The following is a 16,982-nucleotide window of genomic DNA, read 5'->3' as shown; positions in this document are numbered from 1 at the left end:
TAATGACCTCTGCCCAAATCTCTTCTCTCTTAGAGGGGGAATTTGTCCCCCTCTGCTGCTCAAACTGTTGCCCAAGGAACGGCAGTATTGGCATCACCTGGAGCTTGTTATAAGTGCACCCCTGAGTCCCATCCCAGAACGTAACAAGGAGCCCTGGGGATCCATCTGCCCCATCAAGTTTGGTTGAAATCCTCTGGATTTTACCCTTAAACCAAATGATCTTCGTTAAATTTTCTACCTTGTCTTCTGGGGGCAAATAAGCAAGAAAATAATCTGTCTTCTCTGGTTTTGGTCTCTCTAAGAATAAATACATTGCAATAGGAGGAATGTGACACATGATTTACATATGAACTCATACTAATAGGATGCTAGATTTAGTAAATAAAAATACAGAACACCCAATAAAATCTGAGTTTCAGGTAAACAACAATTTTTTTTTTTAGTATAAGTATATCCCATGGGATATTTGAGATATACTTGTGCTAAATCCTGACCATGCAATATTTGGGGTATACACATATTAAAAAAAAGATCATTGCTTATCTGAAATTCAAATTTAATAGGGCAGAAACATTTTAATGGGGCATCTTGTATTTTATCTGGCAACTCCATCTAGAAGGATGGTTTTGGTTCCATATTTCCTGCTGAAACCTTCACAAAGTTTCTCCTTCACTGGAGGCACTAGAGTTGTAATGAGGCAATCACAACACTGGAAAAGACCCTGGGGATTTTGCGTTAAATGCACTTCCCCAGAATGGATGATGGAACAGACACAGAGACCCAGTCACCCAACACCCAAGCACAAATGGCACGAGTTGGCCACGTGACGGCTCCAGTTTGTGGCAGGTGATTTGCTTTGTACTTCCATTCCCATTTACATATGAACTTAAAAACTGTTTACATTGCTTTTAGGAATTACATTTTAATATGCTGTTATGCTATGTCTCCCCTCCAAGAGAAAAATTTCATTTAAATGTGACTAGTTACTTGAAGAAAATAGGATTACATATTCAGGCTTTATTATTCCACACAATGAAATTATTTTGTTTCACTTAGAATGCCTATGATGTAAACCATCCCTCCCATCTACCCATCCCCCCTCTTCTCAATTCAGATCAAAATCAAATAAAAAGAGAAAAATGATTTTTTAGCCATTTTTTTCCATTCTGACTTTTTAAAAAATTGCATGTGGGATATACTCAACCAATTCAAGTGTATTTGTACTTCTTGAGCCAACTGTTATCCCCTCCACTGATTCATTCTTAAGCTATATATTTTTTTCTTCTGACACCAAGAAAGAAATAAGCACTATTCTCAGAAATACTGGTCATTGTTCCTGTCATGTGTTAAGTAAAGTTTAGCCCAACATAATGTTAACATTTATCTGGAAAAATAAACATGAAAGAAGAATTAGGAAAAATCGGAAAAAACAATTGGAAAGAAAGTTGTTATTATTACTCAATATTAAAACTTATTAAGAAGCTATAATGATAAAAACTATTCAATACTAGAGAATAAATAGGTTACCAAGACATAACAAAACATCCAGAAATAGATTCAAATACAGGAACTTAGTTTATGAGAAAGCTGGCATTTCAAATTTATGAGAAAAAAAGGGATTCTTAAGTTATATTTGCACAATTGCTAATTGGCCAAAAAAAAAAAAAAAAAAAAAGGCTGGACATCTATCTCATTTCTTATACCAAAATATATTTCTGATGATCACATAGTTACATGTGAAAAAGAAACTAAAGAGTAATTCTAGGAGAAATCTTAGCTAAATCCTTGGAGTAGTGAAGTTTTTCTAAGCAGGACACAAAACCCAGAATCCAAAAAGGAAAAAAAAAAAAGGTATGTTTAATTACCTTACATGAAAATCTTTTCTACGAAAAAAAGTTCACAAAGTAGAAAGACCAAGGACAATTGCAATAAAGCAGCAAATAGAAAATAAAGGGAAAATGTCTTTAATTTACAAAGTACTCAAAGTATTGATAGAACCATGGGTAAAGGATAGAGAAGATAAATTTTTTATAGCAAAAAAGAAATAAAAATGTTCATTAGACACATGAAAAGATGTCCAAACTCACTTAAAGACATACAGATCAAAGCAATGAGATTTTCCCTTCCCCATGCAACACAGTGGAAATTTAGAAAGTCTGATGCTATCGAGAACTGACACAGGCATGGAGAGAGAAAGAGGCTCTCTTATGCACTTTGCAGGGAGAGTGCACTTTTCTAGAAGATAATTAGACAAGTTGTCTGAAAATTTTAAAAGCACATGACTGTTAACTCAGCAGTCCCACTGCTCAGAATCTGCCCTACAGAGATGCTTTCAACTGTTCACGAAGACACCGGTACGTGGATGTTCACTGGGGCCTTTACAAAAACATATTAAAACACTGGAAACAACCAAAGTGCCCATGCACAGAGAATTAGTTTGAAATTATGGTAAGTCCACACAATGGGATTGTATTCAGGTATTAAAAAGGCATTCAAAAGAATGAGGAGAAAGAATATGTTATATGAGAAAATTGCCAAAGAAAAAGAAAAAACTGCCATAATATACCATTAAGTTAAACACAAGAGCAACAAAAAGTACAGAACACTGACTATGTGATTACCTTCGTGAAATAAAAAACAGCAAATAGGTAGGTAGATGCATCACACACACACGTGTGTGTGTGTGTGTGTGTGTGTGTGTGTGTGTGTACAGATACGAACGTACATTCTGCCCTTCTAAGAAATAATTAGAAAGTGATTACAGTGGTTAATTTTGGAGACTTTCACTTTTAATTTGGTATCTTTCTAAACAACCCAATTTTCTAACCTTACACAATTTATAATGTTTTTTACTTATTCCTTTGAATGTCTACAGAAGTCGTCTAGGCAGAGAAGTGATAAGCCTTCTTGCTTTCTTCTAAGTATCAAAAAAAAAATCCTAGTAAAATATTTTATATAAAATAAAAATAAACAAAAAATCATTTTAGTCCATCTCTAAATCACTTTTTTATTTTTTATCTTATGAGACTATTAAAATTTATAACCTCTTATAGATGATTATAACTCTATGGTTCTTGTCTTTAGATTTGGAATTAAAAGCAGTTAAAGCCCTTTTTATTTGTATACACAAGAGAAAAACTGCTGGCCTAGATCCAAAAAGCTAGTTTCCAAAAGAAATGACAATGAATCACCCACTCTCTCAATTAAAATAAAAATCTGGATGAAAACAGGTCACTGTCACCCAGAGGTGGGTTCACGTTTGTTCTCTGCTTATATCCTTCAAGCACTTTAAATTATGAAAGAAATTCAGATTTCCAGTACTTTTCAAATCTGGCTCAACAGTCCTTCAACCTAACAGCGCCCTCTTCTGGTTCCATGATTTACATTCATGTGGTTTCACTGAGGTTGAGAAAAAGTGTAATTTGTACAAGATGATAGTTAAAATCACTTTGGAATCTGTGAGAAAAGGGCTTAGTTTTCCATTGTAATGCATAAAAATAAACAAATGGAAATCCAGTTTAAATAAATATATTTAATTACTATATATTATAGACGTATATATACTTACAGAGTATATATGGTATACTACTCTTTGTTGCTCATTTTAGCTTTTTTAAACTATTTATACCATATTTTACATGTATAATACATAGTATAAAATTGATATCAGTATTTTATGCTATATAAATATGTTGTAAAAAATATATTATATAAAATTAATATCAATATAATATATAATAATATGAAGTATAAATAGTTCAGTTTTGAGGGCAGCAGCTCAAAGTTGGAACTGTTTTGACTTTAAGTCAAATGTCTGTCATAGATCAAAACCTCCTGGGTTTGATCTAATTCTTATTTCCCATTATTTTATTAAAAGAGGCATATACTTCTCTGAATTGACTAAACCTATAGCAATAAAACAACTTAATTTCAATTACTCCACTTACTTTGAGAAATAAAAAATTCCTGAATTTCAAACCCCATTTCTTCACTTCCATTGTTTTTAAAGGAAGAATTTCTGACTGATGAATTTGCTATAAGTCTCCTGTCTAGGCTGCCCACCAGAAAGACTGTACTTAGGACGTAGGGAGGATTCAGAGGTGAGCCACTGGCTATTTGCAGATCTTCCAAACAGCAGCTGGGCAACAGCGCCCCCTGGTGCCCTCAAAATCAACACGAACCTTCAATGGTAGGAGACCCAGCCGAAGATCAGAGGGCTTCAGGGCAGCACATTAAGTTTTGTTTCTGTACTTTTGGAGGAGTGTGGGGCAGGGATTCCCAGAGAAGTAGAACCCCTCATCTTGGCTCTGGAGGAGCTTTCAGGTTAGTTGGGAACAAAAGCCGACCGTGTCACTGAACTCCTGACTGTAGGGCACGTGGACATTGAGGAGATGGTGCTTGCTCTGATGAACACTGGAGAGCCATTCTTCACACTGAGACCATCCAGGGGGCGCTGGTCTTCTAAAGAAATGCCTCCACAAACGGACAGTGTTTCACAGACCTTCTATCCTCCTTCTCTCTCACCAAATCTCTATGGTGAGCTCAAGCAATGTCTCAAACTTGGTCTACAGTTTTTACATCCCTGGTGTATTAATGGATAAAAAGAATTTTTCTGGATAAAAAGAATTTCGCCACACAGCAACAGTAACTTCCAGTAAGAAACAAGTGGTAAATAGGGGTTATTTCATTATCGTTTCTTTTACCTAAATGCTAATAAATCTTACCCTCAGAGTAGGCGTGTCAGTCATTGAGGAGGAATAGTTGAATTTCTAAATTGGGTCCTGGAAAAGGCATGTGATCACACTCACTCATCTCAGGATATCTTGTCCCTGCCCCCCGGTACTTACTTCTGGATCGCATGTAGCAATCATTACAGTTTAGAAGACCATTTCGAATCCTAACATCCGTCCCACTCACTGCATCTCCAAGCTGTCCTTTACAAATTCCACACTGTAGGGCAGAAAGAACAGAAGTTGTAAGGGGCACAAGGAATCACTTCTTTGTAATGCTTAGTTACGGTTCACACAAATACACAAAGATCACTTCTACAACCTCCACATTTGTTGAGCATCTACTATGTGTTAGATGTTGTACCAAGAGTGGACTCACAGCAACTTTTAGCTCTTTATCCCCATGCCTTGCATTTTACAGAGAAGGACACTGGTTCAGAGGCTCACTGACTTGTCCAGGGTTGTAAAGCTAGTAGGTGGTGTCGGGTTGATCCCAAATCAAGATGGAACATCTCAATGAAGATAGAACTACCATTTCGAACAGATGACATCCTCGTGGTTTTAAATAAACACATGGCCAATGGATTCTCATTTGAAACTTGCACGTGAACAATCTTTAAATGCGTTCCAGAATTGTTGGCGAGTTCGACCAGATCAGAATTACTAGGCAATAGCTCTTCTACCCTACATTTCCACACTGAAACCACTGACACCCAGAGTAACAAATCCACCGGGAACAGAACACGTCTCAGCAAAGTCAGCCTGAGTGCAGGAGGAGGCGGTGCGATTCCCCGCACTGGCTGTAGCAGAGAAGGTGGCCACGGGGGTTGGTTGGGAGGCCAGCCTTTTGGGGGTGGGGGTTAGGACCCAGCTCAGGAGAAGAGGGCCAGCCCCAGATTCATGCTCTGGGGTCACCAGGGGGTAGAGGAAGGCTTCATCCAAATTGTGTTATAAGCTCCATTGATCTCCAGGCTAGGGCATGAATCTAAGAGGCGATGTGCCTTAAAGTGTCGGATCAGCTCTAGGAAGCGAATCACTAGAGAGAATAAAGGCCCTGACAGCTAAGAACGTAAGTCTCCTCTCTCTTGAGAAACTGCAAAGACTCTTTGCCATCTGGATTATTTCAAGTCCAGGGCAAGTCTCTGAGAACAAACTATGGTGTTGGAACACGTTATCTTGGCATTGCCAGGAGATTTTAAAAAGTATATTCTTTGAGCCTCAAAACACTCTTAGACAATTTAGGCTATGCATTGTCTAGCTTCATTCTACAATGAGAATATTGATAAACTGAATCTAATTAAGTACCCATATTGTGTTTTGCCCATAAGCTTTGCTTTCCAGTAACTACTGATATTATTAAATTAATAATTTGGAACTTCACGTACTTTCTCGTAGCTTATACGTAAAGTGGGAGTTATTTTAAACCCACGTAAGTTTACTTGATAGCTGAAGAAGCTACTGACCAAGAAACAGAACAAAATTCGAGAGCAGAAAAGAAAGCACGTTAGCTTAATGAAGAGAAAGAAATGACTCTGATTCAGAGTTTGAGGGTTTAGCTTCAACATTAGATATTAACTTGAATTATGTCCATGAGTAAAAAAAAAAAAAAAGAAATGCCGATATAGTCCAACTTATAAATTTTATCATAAGTGAGCTAGAAGTGGTTAGCTCCCCTCCTTATTAGCAGGAGATGTGGGACTAGGACCTAGGCCTCCTCATTTCCAGTTTATTGGTCAATTCATTCATCAAAAACTACTGACACCATCTGTGCTAGGTTCAGAGGAAACCCCGATGAGCTGGACAGATCTGGCTACCGCCATTATGGAGGCGACAGACTATTCGAGAAGATGATAATTAAACAATGAAACAAGCGAGCGATAGGGACCACGCGAGGCTCTCTAAGGACTGTAACACAGGCAACCGACTTAGTCTGGGGGGCAGGGCAGCTGCTCAGAGGGAGCGATACTCAATCCGTGATTACGCACATATTCATTCAGAGACCCACAATTTTGCAACTAGCTACTAACCACTTAATTGACAGAAAATCTCCCATTCAGTGAAAGACAAAAACCTTTGACGTGAAGTCACAAGAGTGTCAGGAGCAGCAAAGACGCTGCATTCCAGACACACTGCACAAATCCCAGAGGGACGTGTGAGAGGAGAGTTTCATCCTGAAGGACGGGCTCTGTGAACATTTCTGTACAACCTAGAGGGGCTGGCCTCACGAGCAAGGCCATCAGGATTTTCAGGAGGGAATTTCTCAGCACAGACCATTGCTAGAAGATGCTAGAAGACATCACTCAGGAGAGCGGCGCGTACGTACCCTAAAGCACTGGATGTGGAAGTAGAGATGGAGGGTCTCGATGATCATGGCAGCTCCTTTGCCCAGAGGGAGCCCACAGGACGAGCATAGCTTCTTCCCACTGATAGACCTAGGTTTCAAAATATACGTGGTAATAACACGTTCATTTTGAATATTGGTCATATGCACTAACATGTAGCCTCATGCAAAAAAAAAAAAAAAAAAACCAAAAAAACCAACCATGGATTTTAAAAGTGTTTATATCATGAACACAATGGCAATTATTGAACTGATAATGGTGGGAATTAAGCATCAGATACAAGTTGCAAGCAAACCCCTAGACTAAATATGATAGGCCTCCACTGTGGCATGAAATTTGGGGTGTGTGTATGTGTTTCAGTTATCTGTTATTCTATTCAACCACAGTGATTAAATGCCGTGAAATAATTCAGTATACTTATCATATGTTTTCTTAAGTCCTAAAAGATAATCTAATTCAGCTTTACTAAGGTTTCAGTTTTTTGCTTTAAGATTTTCTATGACTGGTTCATTGGTCCACTAGGGCATTTCTTTTTACTTATTAAGAAAAAATTGTTGTTGTTTAAAAATAGAGGCAACTGTGATACAACCCAGGCAGACATGGGACCCACTCCCTGCTCTGTCACCAAGTTCTATGACTGGCTGTAAGGAATGTGCTTTGTGTTTTCCTTTCACTTTTAAAATGAGAGGACTGGATTAGCTGGTCTCTACCTACCACCTCTTCCAGGGTAAACACTCCGGAGCTCCATAATCTTGCCATCTCCCTGAGTTGTAAGCGCCTGGAGGGCATGGGCTGCGCCTCCCCCATCTCTGTACCCCTGCAGGCCCTACCACAGGGCCCACGACCAGAATAGAACCGGAGCCCGAAGACGGACACTGGGTGAGAACACTAGATGGTCTCCTCTAAGGCAGCTTTCCCACAACTGAGATCAGATCACAATGACGCCTACTGTCTGGAAAGCTCTTGGAAATACGCAACGAGTTTTAAAATATGCAATTTCATTCAAAAGCCAACAGGGTAAGAGGAACTGAAGAAACAGAAAGGAAGACAAGAGAAAAGAGGAAGAGTTGCTCCAAGCAAACTCTATTTATTAGGATTTCCCTCTTATCTGGTAGTAAAATGAAATTTCTAAATCAAAGAAAACCTCTGAGTTCTCACTCCTTTTGCCCCTCCAGTGAATGGGAACTCAGGCAGCTTTTAAGAATATCATGGGGCCCAATTAAGGTCCAGAAGCAATCATGACAGAGCTTGAGTGGGTAAAAGGGGAGGATGAAGTTTCCTTGCTAGCCCCCGCCTGGTTCCCTGTAGGAGCCATCAGCAGACCCTGGCCAGAAGGCCCAGGCGAACTTGGAGGGAAAGACGCCGGCTAAGGAGCCCAGCAATTGTCTGGTGGATTTTATTATTAGATTCTGGGTTCTGCACAATGTAATTAAAGCCCCATGGCCACAGCCGTGCCAACATCATACACTTGGCTTTTTCTATCACGGGCTAAGAAAATCTGCAGGCGGATGGGGGATGTGTTCTTTCCTCCTGCCTGTGTGTGTGTGTGTGTGTGTGTGTGTGTAGGAAGAGAGGTAGATGAACAAAACTCTCCAAATCAGCTGGCAGGCACTACTTTGGTTGAAATCATGCTCAGCAGGTGCTAGGTGAAGCCAAGCAGCCGCAGAAAGGCTTTCTAGCGTCTTGTACCTGTTTGGTGATTGGCCGGGAGGGGTGGGAGAACAGGGGGACAAGTGCCCAGCCTGGAAATTCTCTCGAGGGCTTTTCCTGTAACATGGTAAAGGAGCCAAAGATTAAGAGAAGTAAAGAGAAGCCCATCCCACAAGAAGAGACATTTTGGATTAAAACAAAACAAAACAAAACAAAAACACTCCCTTGACAACCAAATAAAAAACAACAGAATGTCCTAGTGGTAATTTTTTACGAAGGACAAAAAAAATAGTCATTGCATCTAGCAAAGACTGTACATGCATTATCTGCATAATATCAAAACCAGGCTGGCATGGTTGCACAGGAAAGACAAAATATCTTTCTAATCTTTATTTTTTTGCCAGGTACTTTGCTAGTTAACATTGCATGCTGGGTAAGATATAAAAATCATGAACTGGGTGGGAGGGGAGAGAAGAGTAGGGATATAGAAAAGCTCTTAAAGGAGCCCAGAGCTAAAGGGCAGAGCTTAATGGAGGTATTTTTTCAGTGAGGTGGCTTCTACCCCTACCAATAAGTTCATCATGGGTATATGTGATTAGGGGTGATGTTCAAAACATTTAATAACTGCTAGGTCATGACATAGGTCATGACATCCACATAGCAGAATGGTCCCCAGCCAGAAGCTACCACGATGGTTTGACAGGTGCTCTTGGTGTCACATGAGCTTTGCCTGCGATTAAGCCCTGCTCTGTGGTGGCACATGAGCCTTCTCTGGGCTCTTGCTTTTAAGAGTTCATTTCATTTGTGAAGAAAGGGACAGAACACAGGAAAGAAGGAGGAAAAGAGAAATGCCAACACAGAAGTGAACAGAGCATCAGTCCATCTGTCTTTGAACTGCTTTCAGACAAACTCCCTGAGCCTCTGCCCACTCAAACCTCCCTCCTCAGGCAGAGCTTGTCTCCTCTGGAGTATCATATTTTCATGTAATACCCTAAAGTATAAGTACATTGCCTTAAAAAAGGTTGAAAACCTGAGCAGTAATCAAGAACAATAATGATTACTTCTATGTGACTTTACCTTCTATTGATTTTGAGTGTCATCAGGACAGATAGTAATAAAATAGGATACATGTAAGAGAAAAGGGGAAATGGTTCAAACACTATATTGAGAAAAAAAGTGTAACATGATAAACAAGGTAAAAAGATGAACTTATAAAACAAGTCATCATCACCATCACCATCAACATCACCATCATCACCACCATTGTCACCATCATCACCATCATCACCATCATCACCATCGTCACCATCACCATCATTGTCACCATCATTGCCACCATCACCATCATCACCATCATCAGCACCATCATCATAACCATCATCACCACCATCGTCACCATCATCACCATCGTCACCATCATCAACACCATCAACACCATCAACACCACCACCACCATCACCACCACAGCCATCATCACCACCATCAACACCACTGCCACCAACACCACCATCACTATCAACACCACCATCACCACCATCATCACCATCACCACCACCATCAGCATCACCATCATTTGGCATTATCAGCACCACCACTGACATTTGTGGCATCTATCATTTGCCAGGCACAAAACCCTATGAGGTACGTACTAATATTTTTCCCATTTTACACATGAGGAAACTCAGGAAGAGAAAGATTCAGTAACTTGCTCAAAGTCCTATGTGGGCAAGTGGCAGAGTCAAAGTTTAAATCCAGGTCATGTGGCTCTAGGTAGAATGATTGGTTAATACGTCATGAATGTTATATATTTTAAAAACTGACTACAGGAATCTCTGGCCCAAATATGATCTTATCATGGAACTATTGGTTCATTTGGACTTCCTCCACCACTTAACCAGTCAAGTACTTTGGATAAGTTATTTAATTTCCCTGAGCCTCAATGTCCTCATCCTTAAAACGGAAACAGTAACCCAGTAAAGTTACTGGAAGAGTTCAGTAAATTAATGTATATAAAAAAGGGGAGAGATATATAAACCTTTCAACACAGTGCCTATTATATATTGAAATGCTTCAAAAATGATAGGAACCATTCTTCTTGTAAAATAATACGGTTTTTACAAAATGAGAATACAGCCTGCGGTAGTTATTTAATGGGAGAGCATGTAAATAAGAGAAAAACATTTTTTTTTCCTTGAAAGAACATTTGTCAACAGACTCTGAGACAATTTAACTTACTTAAATAAATCACTTATACAACACGCCTGCAAATTCTTCCCAAATGTTTAGATTTGTAGGTTAAAAACATTACTTTGCTCTTACAAATTGATAAAAATCAGAGAGCTTCCTTACTTGCCAGGAAGACTGTCTCAAACATCCATAAATACTTATTATCTGATCACTCAGAGTCAATGGAGAGAAGCACAAAAGACTGCTGACATCTTGCCATCTCACACTCTTTCTTCCCATTCTTAGTCAATAAATTAAAAAAAAAAAACCAAAAGAATTCCACATGCAACTTATTTGGCTACTCACTTCCGTCTTTCACTCGGAGACTCGATCTGATGGTTAATGTTTTTATCCAAAGGGAGGGTTTTTGGCTTCACATCTTCTAAAATGTGCATTGATGGGTTTGATACCTGCTGATTCTGGGATGGATCTGAGGCCAAGGAAAGAATAAAGAACATAAATTCGGTGTGCAGTAACAACACCCTAGTGCTTTGTATGTCATCTTTCTTGAAAGCGCTAATGCCCACTGCGGTCTCACCGCGAGTTCATATAGACTGTGGGCCCACAGTGGTGGGAGTCTATTCACTGTGCTGTTCAGCATAAGCTACAAGAGAAGCTTGCAGCCAGTAGAGCTCACAACTGTCTGAACCATGTGTGTTGGGGGGCTTATAATAATTTAATTATTGGGTTTAAACACCCATTCTTACCCTGAGCTAGCTGTGAGTTCATCCCACAGTGTGGGGCCCCAGTTTCTGTATCCAGCTGATGGTCTTGATGGACTCCTTTTGATACAGGATTCTTAGAATGAGCTGAGGCCCCTTGAGTTAGGCTGTTGAGATAAACAAGTATATTTCAGAACAGAGAGGAAAGCAACTGAACTAAACTTATCCCATCCCTTAGCGAATGGAAATACCCAGTTACAATATGCAGAAAAAAATGGGACTAACTACATGTTTATTTATTCTTTTCATTTTAAACCAGATTCAAAGTACTGGAAAGTCCTGCACATTTTCATTATCCATCAATTTAATAAGCTTGAGAGAAAACATCACTTTTTTTTTTTTTAAAGATTTTATTTATTTATTCGACAGAGAGAGAGACAGCCAGCGAGAGAGGGAACACAAGCAGGGGGAGTGGGAGAGGAAGAAGCAGGCTCCCAGCGGAGGAGCCTGATGTGGGGCTCGATCCCAGAACGCCAGGATCACGCCCTGAGCCGAAGGCAGGCGCTTAACCGCTGTGCCACCCAGGCGCCCCAGAAAACATCACTTCTGACATCTTCCCCACCTCCCCGTCCGTAAAGCTCTTCGTTCGGATAATTTCAAGTGATACCAGAGCGAACTGGAATCTCCCAGATTTTCACAAGAGAGGACTTACTGCAGAAATCACTTGGGCCATCCAGGATTTGGGCAGCCCATGTGAATTCATCGGCCTTGCAGTAGCTTCTGGGTGCAAAGGAAGGAGATGGAGGAGGTTTAAAAAAGTTTTTGGGGAAACAAAGTTTCTGGAGATAACAGGGACTGTCTGGACAAGCAGCGAAAATTCATGTATAATATGCTTAGCAGCATCATTCAAATATTCCTGACTAGCGGCTTTCGTTTCGTGAAACTGGAAAGTTCCTTTTAACAGTGTTAACTGAAAACAGTTGTGCTATTCCCAAGGCTCTGCAGTCTCTGGACACGGGCCCGAAGCTCCTATGTCCACAATTCACCCAGTCTTTAGCTGATGGATGCGGGAGAATTTTCAGAGCAGATCCCAGTAGAAGGGCTCAGCTCCCAGCCAAACTTACTATCTTTTTTCTTGTCTTTTTTTTTTTTTTTAAAAGATCCCATTCATTTATTTGAGAGCGAGAAGAGCATAAGCAGGGGGAGCAGCAGGCGGAGGGCGAGGGAGAAGCAGACTCTGTGCTGAACGGGGAGCCCAACGTGGGGCTCAATCCCAGGACCCCGGGATCATGACCTAAGCCGAAGGCAGATGCTTAACCGACTGAGCCACCCAGGCGCCCCCCCAGCCAAACTTTCAAATTGGACAGTTTTTGAAAATAACACTTAGCTTTCATGTGTTTGGGTCTCTCTGAGGATGCAGTGTGTGTATACACATGTGTGTATCTCTGTACACTTGTGTACGTGCATGTGTGTGCACATGATTGCACACTTGCCAAGATCTCTCTGGTATCTCAGGGCCCCAGAAGCAAACATGTCTCATAAAGAACTTGCTGGTGGCAGGGTACTGCCAGCTTCCTGGGATTCTGTGGGTCCCTTCTAGATTAGGCTCAGGGTGGCATCAATCAACCCACTACGCCCGAGAGCTACATCCAGATTCTGCTCCAGTTTGAGCTAGCTCTGAATGATCCAGGCGTTCCTGGGTACCCTGTTTGGATCTCCCATGGAACATACTGGAACCCACGGGGTGGGGTGAATATCCACAACCAATCAATTTGTTGTTATCCTTTATAATATTGTCACCCGGAATAAATGCGGCTTCTCACATCTCGGAGAACACTGATGGTAAAGTCCAGGTCCACTGTCCACCCACAGTGGGGAGGACCCCAGGACCTGATTTCAACCTCTATCCCTCCAGACACATTAACCACTTCAGGTGAACGATAGTTAGATTTGGGGCTTTGAAGTGACAATGTGCTCCTTGGATGATCTATACTATCTCCCCTTACTTAAAAAAGATTTCACCTATTTAACAATAAGGCGATTTATATTCAATATCATAAAGACTGACTTCAGAGATATTACAATGTGTTTAAGCAATATGTAATGTATTACTGGAATGATCATTTCAAAGCTGAATATGATTTGCATTAGAAATAGGTACCCTTTCTGGGGAGTGAACAGGCAGAGTCTGGCTTTGCACGTTCAGAAGGACAGCCTGATACACTTCATACCTGCCCATTTCCTCTAGCGGATGATTTTCCCTAGGCTTAAGCATTAAATCGTTGTTGTTCCCCTGGAGTGGTTTCTTCTGTCTTGTTTCCTGTTCTTCCTCTCGACAGTTTTCCAGGTCCATCTTATTCTAATTGAGAAAACAAGGATCATATTGAATATTATTTATTTATTGAGAGAGAGAGGGACCTCATGTGGGTTCACGCATGTGTGTGTGGGGGTGGGGCAGAGGGAGAGGGAGAGAGAGAATCTCAAGCAGACTCCCTGCTGAGGGCAGAGCCCAACTTGGGGCTTGATCCCATGACCCATGAGATCATGACTTAAGCTGAAACCAAGAGTTGGAAGCTTAACTGACTAAGCCACCTAGGCTCCCCTGAATAATTTTTAAACACACTGGACAACACTCATCTCTGGCCATGGGATATTTGAAACATTTTTTAAATCACATTGCCTACAATTTAAAGAACAGTTGTCCAAAGTAACTGAATAGTAACTGGTTTCCATTGATTTGAAATAAATGTGTAATCTGGATCTTTCTTGAAAGTTATCATGAAACAGAATTGGTCAGAAAACCCACTTTTCAAAACAAAACAAAGTCATAGGACTGGTCAGTTAAGAGAAACGGCGCTCGTGGCCCATCAGTTTTTTTTTTTTTTTTAATGCAGATTACAGACTATTCAAGTCTTGGTATGACTTTTGTTCACTATCTCCACAACCTTATTTGGGGGATATGGAGGTAGACCACCCTTTCTGTGCTCTCTCCCTTGAAGACACACATAAATTTCATGTGGGATTTTAAGAGTGGGTTAGAAGCAACTTTCATGGAGGTTGGTGGGGAGTATATTGCTGGCTACCATCCAGTGCAAAGGAACATATGGTGTGGAGGAGAGAAATACATGTCTGTTGAATGAGTGAATGATGGGCAATCAGAAGAACATTCCAGCAAATGGCACCACTAATCAGGATCTCTCCAGCCAGTGCAGAGAGACTTTGGTTGCCAGCCTGTGGGAGCAGATCTGGTCCCAGAAATGACTTCATTTCCCCCCTCCCCCCCCCCCAGAAATGACAGAGTCTGACCATGGCAGTGACAGCACCACGGCGTACAATAGCCACGTGGTAGCTGACGTGATTTAGGGAAATAGTCCTGGATTTAAACTGGTGGAAAACTTGGCCTTGTTGTTTTGTACTTCTATTTAGGTTTATTTCACAAGTTGCTTTTAATCTATGGTCTCACCACCTTCCCACTGCTTTCAGTCACAGAGGGGGACGTAGACAGCTGGTCTGCAGAACTTGAAGAAAGAGTAAATGGAACCACGGTGTCTTCAATTATTTTGCGCTCCTAAAGGGAAGGACAGTCATTAGTGAAAGGGACAAAAGAAAATAAAATCACATTTGTCAAGAGAAAAATTTCATCAAGGAACTTAAAAAAACCCCATCAGATTATGTGCAAACAAGCAGGGCATCAAATAAATTATTTTCTAAAAGCATGTAAATCAGATAACACTTTCTATGGGCAATGATTCAGAAATTAGCATTTAATTTGGAAAAACAAAGTCTTTGCGAATTACTTAGTCTGATTCAAGAAGCCTAATTAGAAATGCTTCTAAGGATCAGATGAGGCACAAAAATTATTGAAGATAAATTCACAACAAAATTAATCATAAACACATTTTAGATAATACACATTAAATGTAGCTCCCTTCTAATTCTCTAATGTGGTCTGATTTGTTCATCTGAAAAAAAATGAGGGGCGCCTGGGTGGCACAGCGGTTAAGCGTCTGCCTTCGGCTCAGGGCGTGATCCCGGCGTTATGGGATCGAGCCCCACATCAGGCTCCTCTGCTAGGAGCCTGCTTCTTCCTCTCCCACATCCCCTGCTTGTGTTCCCTCTCTCGCTGGCTGTCTCTATCTCTGTCGAATAAATAAATAAAAAATCTTTAAAAAAAAATAAATAAAAAAAAAATGAGACAAACAAAACCAAATTCCCCTCCCTCCAAATCTCTTTAGTACCATATAGTGAATGTAGTTGATAAGGATTCACTTAGCCTCATTATCAAAACTATCACAAAGTTAATTCACTACTACCAAATATGCTTTCCTCAAGCAAACACACAAATAAACAGATACTTTTGTGTCATCTAAGGTAAATCAAGAATCTGACTCTCTGACTAGAGAACAGATAAAATTATATTGTCTCCCTTGACCCATGACTCAACATGCCATTACTACAAACTAAATTCAGGGGACCTGTGGTCTTTTAGAGCCTGCAGGATATGGCTCTTTGAAGAAGTTAACAGGGCTCTGAGGTGAGTAACGAGAATGAGGCATGGTCACGTGCACACATCTACCACAGACAAAAAAAGCGCTGATAAACGTTGAGGAATCAAAACTACAAGTCAAATCCCTTCTTGGGAATTTCCTACCTCCTCATAGTATCTGCGTTCCTCCTCTTCCACCTCCTTCTGGGCCTTTTCCCACTCTTCTTTCAGCTTGTTCTGTTCCTTCTGGTATCTCTCCTGTCACAGAATTTGCACAGATAATTCCTGAATTGACCACTGCCTACGCCACTGGGACACCCCCCCCCCCCAAACCACCATGTACAATATATTGCAAGGCTATCTCCGTGTTGCAACATTCTGAGTTTAATCCATTCATGCCACAAAGGGGGCATGGTATTTTGTGGCACTCCAACATGTTGGGAACATAACAACCCTACCAGAGAACACTCTTTCTGCTGATGGCGTGCTACAGGTCTGTTCTTCAGATAGATGAGTAGACATTTGCTTATGCAAAGAGAAAAGACAGACGGAAAGATTCTAAGATCTTCCTTAACTTGGCTTTTGTCCTGGGACGGTAGGCTACACCGATGGTTTATTTCTGCTGGGCCCTTCAGAGATGAGTTTGGCAATTCACTAATAAAAATATGTGGCTACTGAGAGACTTTGGTAAGAGACAAAACAAAAAACAAACAAAACCTTGTAGGTTTACAAGACAGACAATGCAGAAAGCTCCAGAGTAGACAAGATGATAATTAGCTGAGTAGCTGGATTACTCTTTGCTTGGAGCCATTCTACCAAAATGGAATCTTCCTAGGTTTCAGTAACTTCTGAATTAAGAGTAGCTCTTCAACGGCCCGTTGGAAGG

The 16,982-nt window shown here is 40.6% G+C and overlaps 1 protein-coding gene across 32 annotated transcripts in view; it reads right to left on the bottom strand.

The window, feature by feature from the left end:
- Positions 1-16,982, bottom strand: part of LIMCH1 (LIM and calponin homology domains 1) — a 320,176-nt gene that overhangs the window by 2,986 nt on the left and 300,208 nt on the right. For 12 of the 32 annotated variants that reach the window (XM_026508806.4, XM_048212069.2, XM_048212064.2 and 9 more), the window contains 8 exons: positions 16,262-16,354; positions 15,074-15,178; positions 13,842-13,969; positions 11,656-11,777; positions 11,255-11,378; positions 8,762-8,839; positions 7,054-7,162; positions 4,848-4,950 (listed from right to left, as the gene is read on the bottom strand). In XM_026508806.4, the coding sequence (XP_026364591.3) occupies positions 4,848-4,950; positions 7,054-7,162; positions 8,762-8,839; positions 11,255-11,378; positions 11,656-11,777; positions 13,842-13,969; positions 15,074-15,178; positions 16,262-16,354 (862 nt within the window). The remainder of the gene's footprint in view (positions 1-4,847; positions 4,951-7,053; positions 7,163-8,761; positions 8,840-11,254; positions 11,379-11,655; positions 11,778-13,841; positions 13,970-15,073; positions 15,179-16,261; positions 16,355-16,982) is intronic. The other 20 variants (XM_026508797.4, XM_048212072.2, XM_044387699.3 and 17 more) reach the window with 3 other exon arrangements.

Source organism: Ursus arctos, unplaced genomic scaffold (genome assembly GCF_023065955.2).
Source record: "Ursus arctos isolate Adak ecotype North America unplaced genomic scaffold, UrsArc2.0 scaffold_9, whole genome shotgun sequence".
NCBI lineage: Eukaryota > Metazoa > Chordata > Mammalia > Carnivora > Ursidae > Ursus > Ursus arctos.
This window is presented reverse-complemented; position numbering and strand designations above follow the sequence as displayed.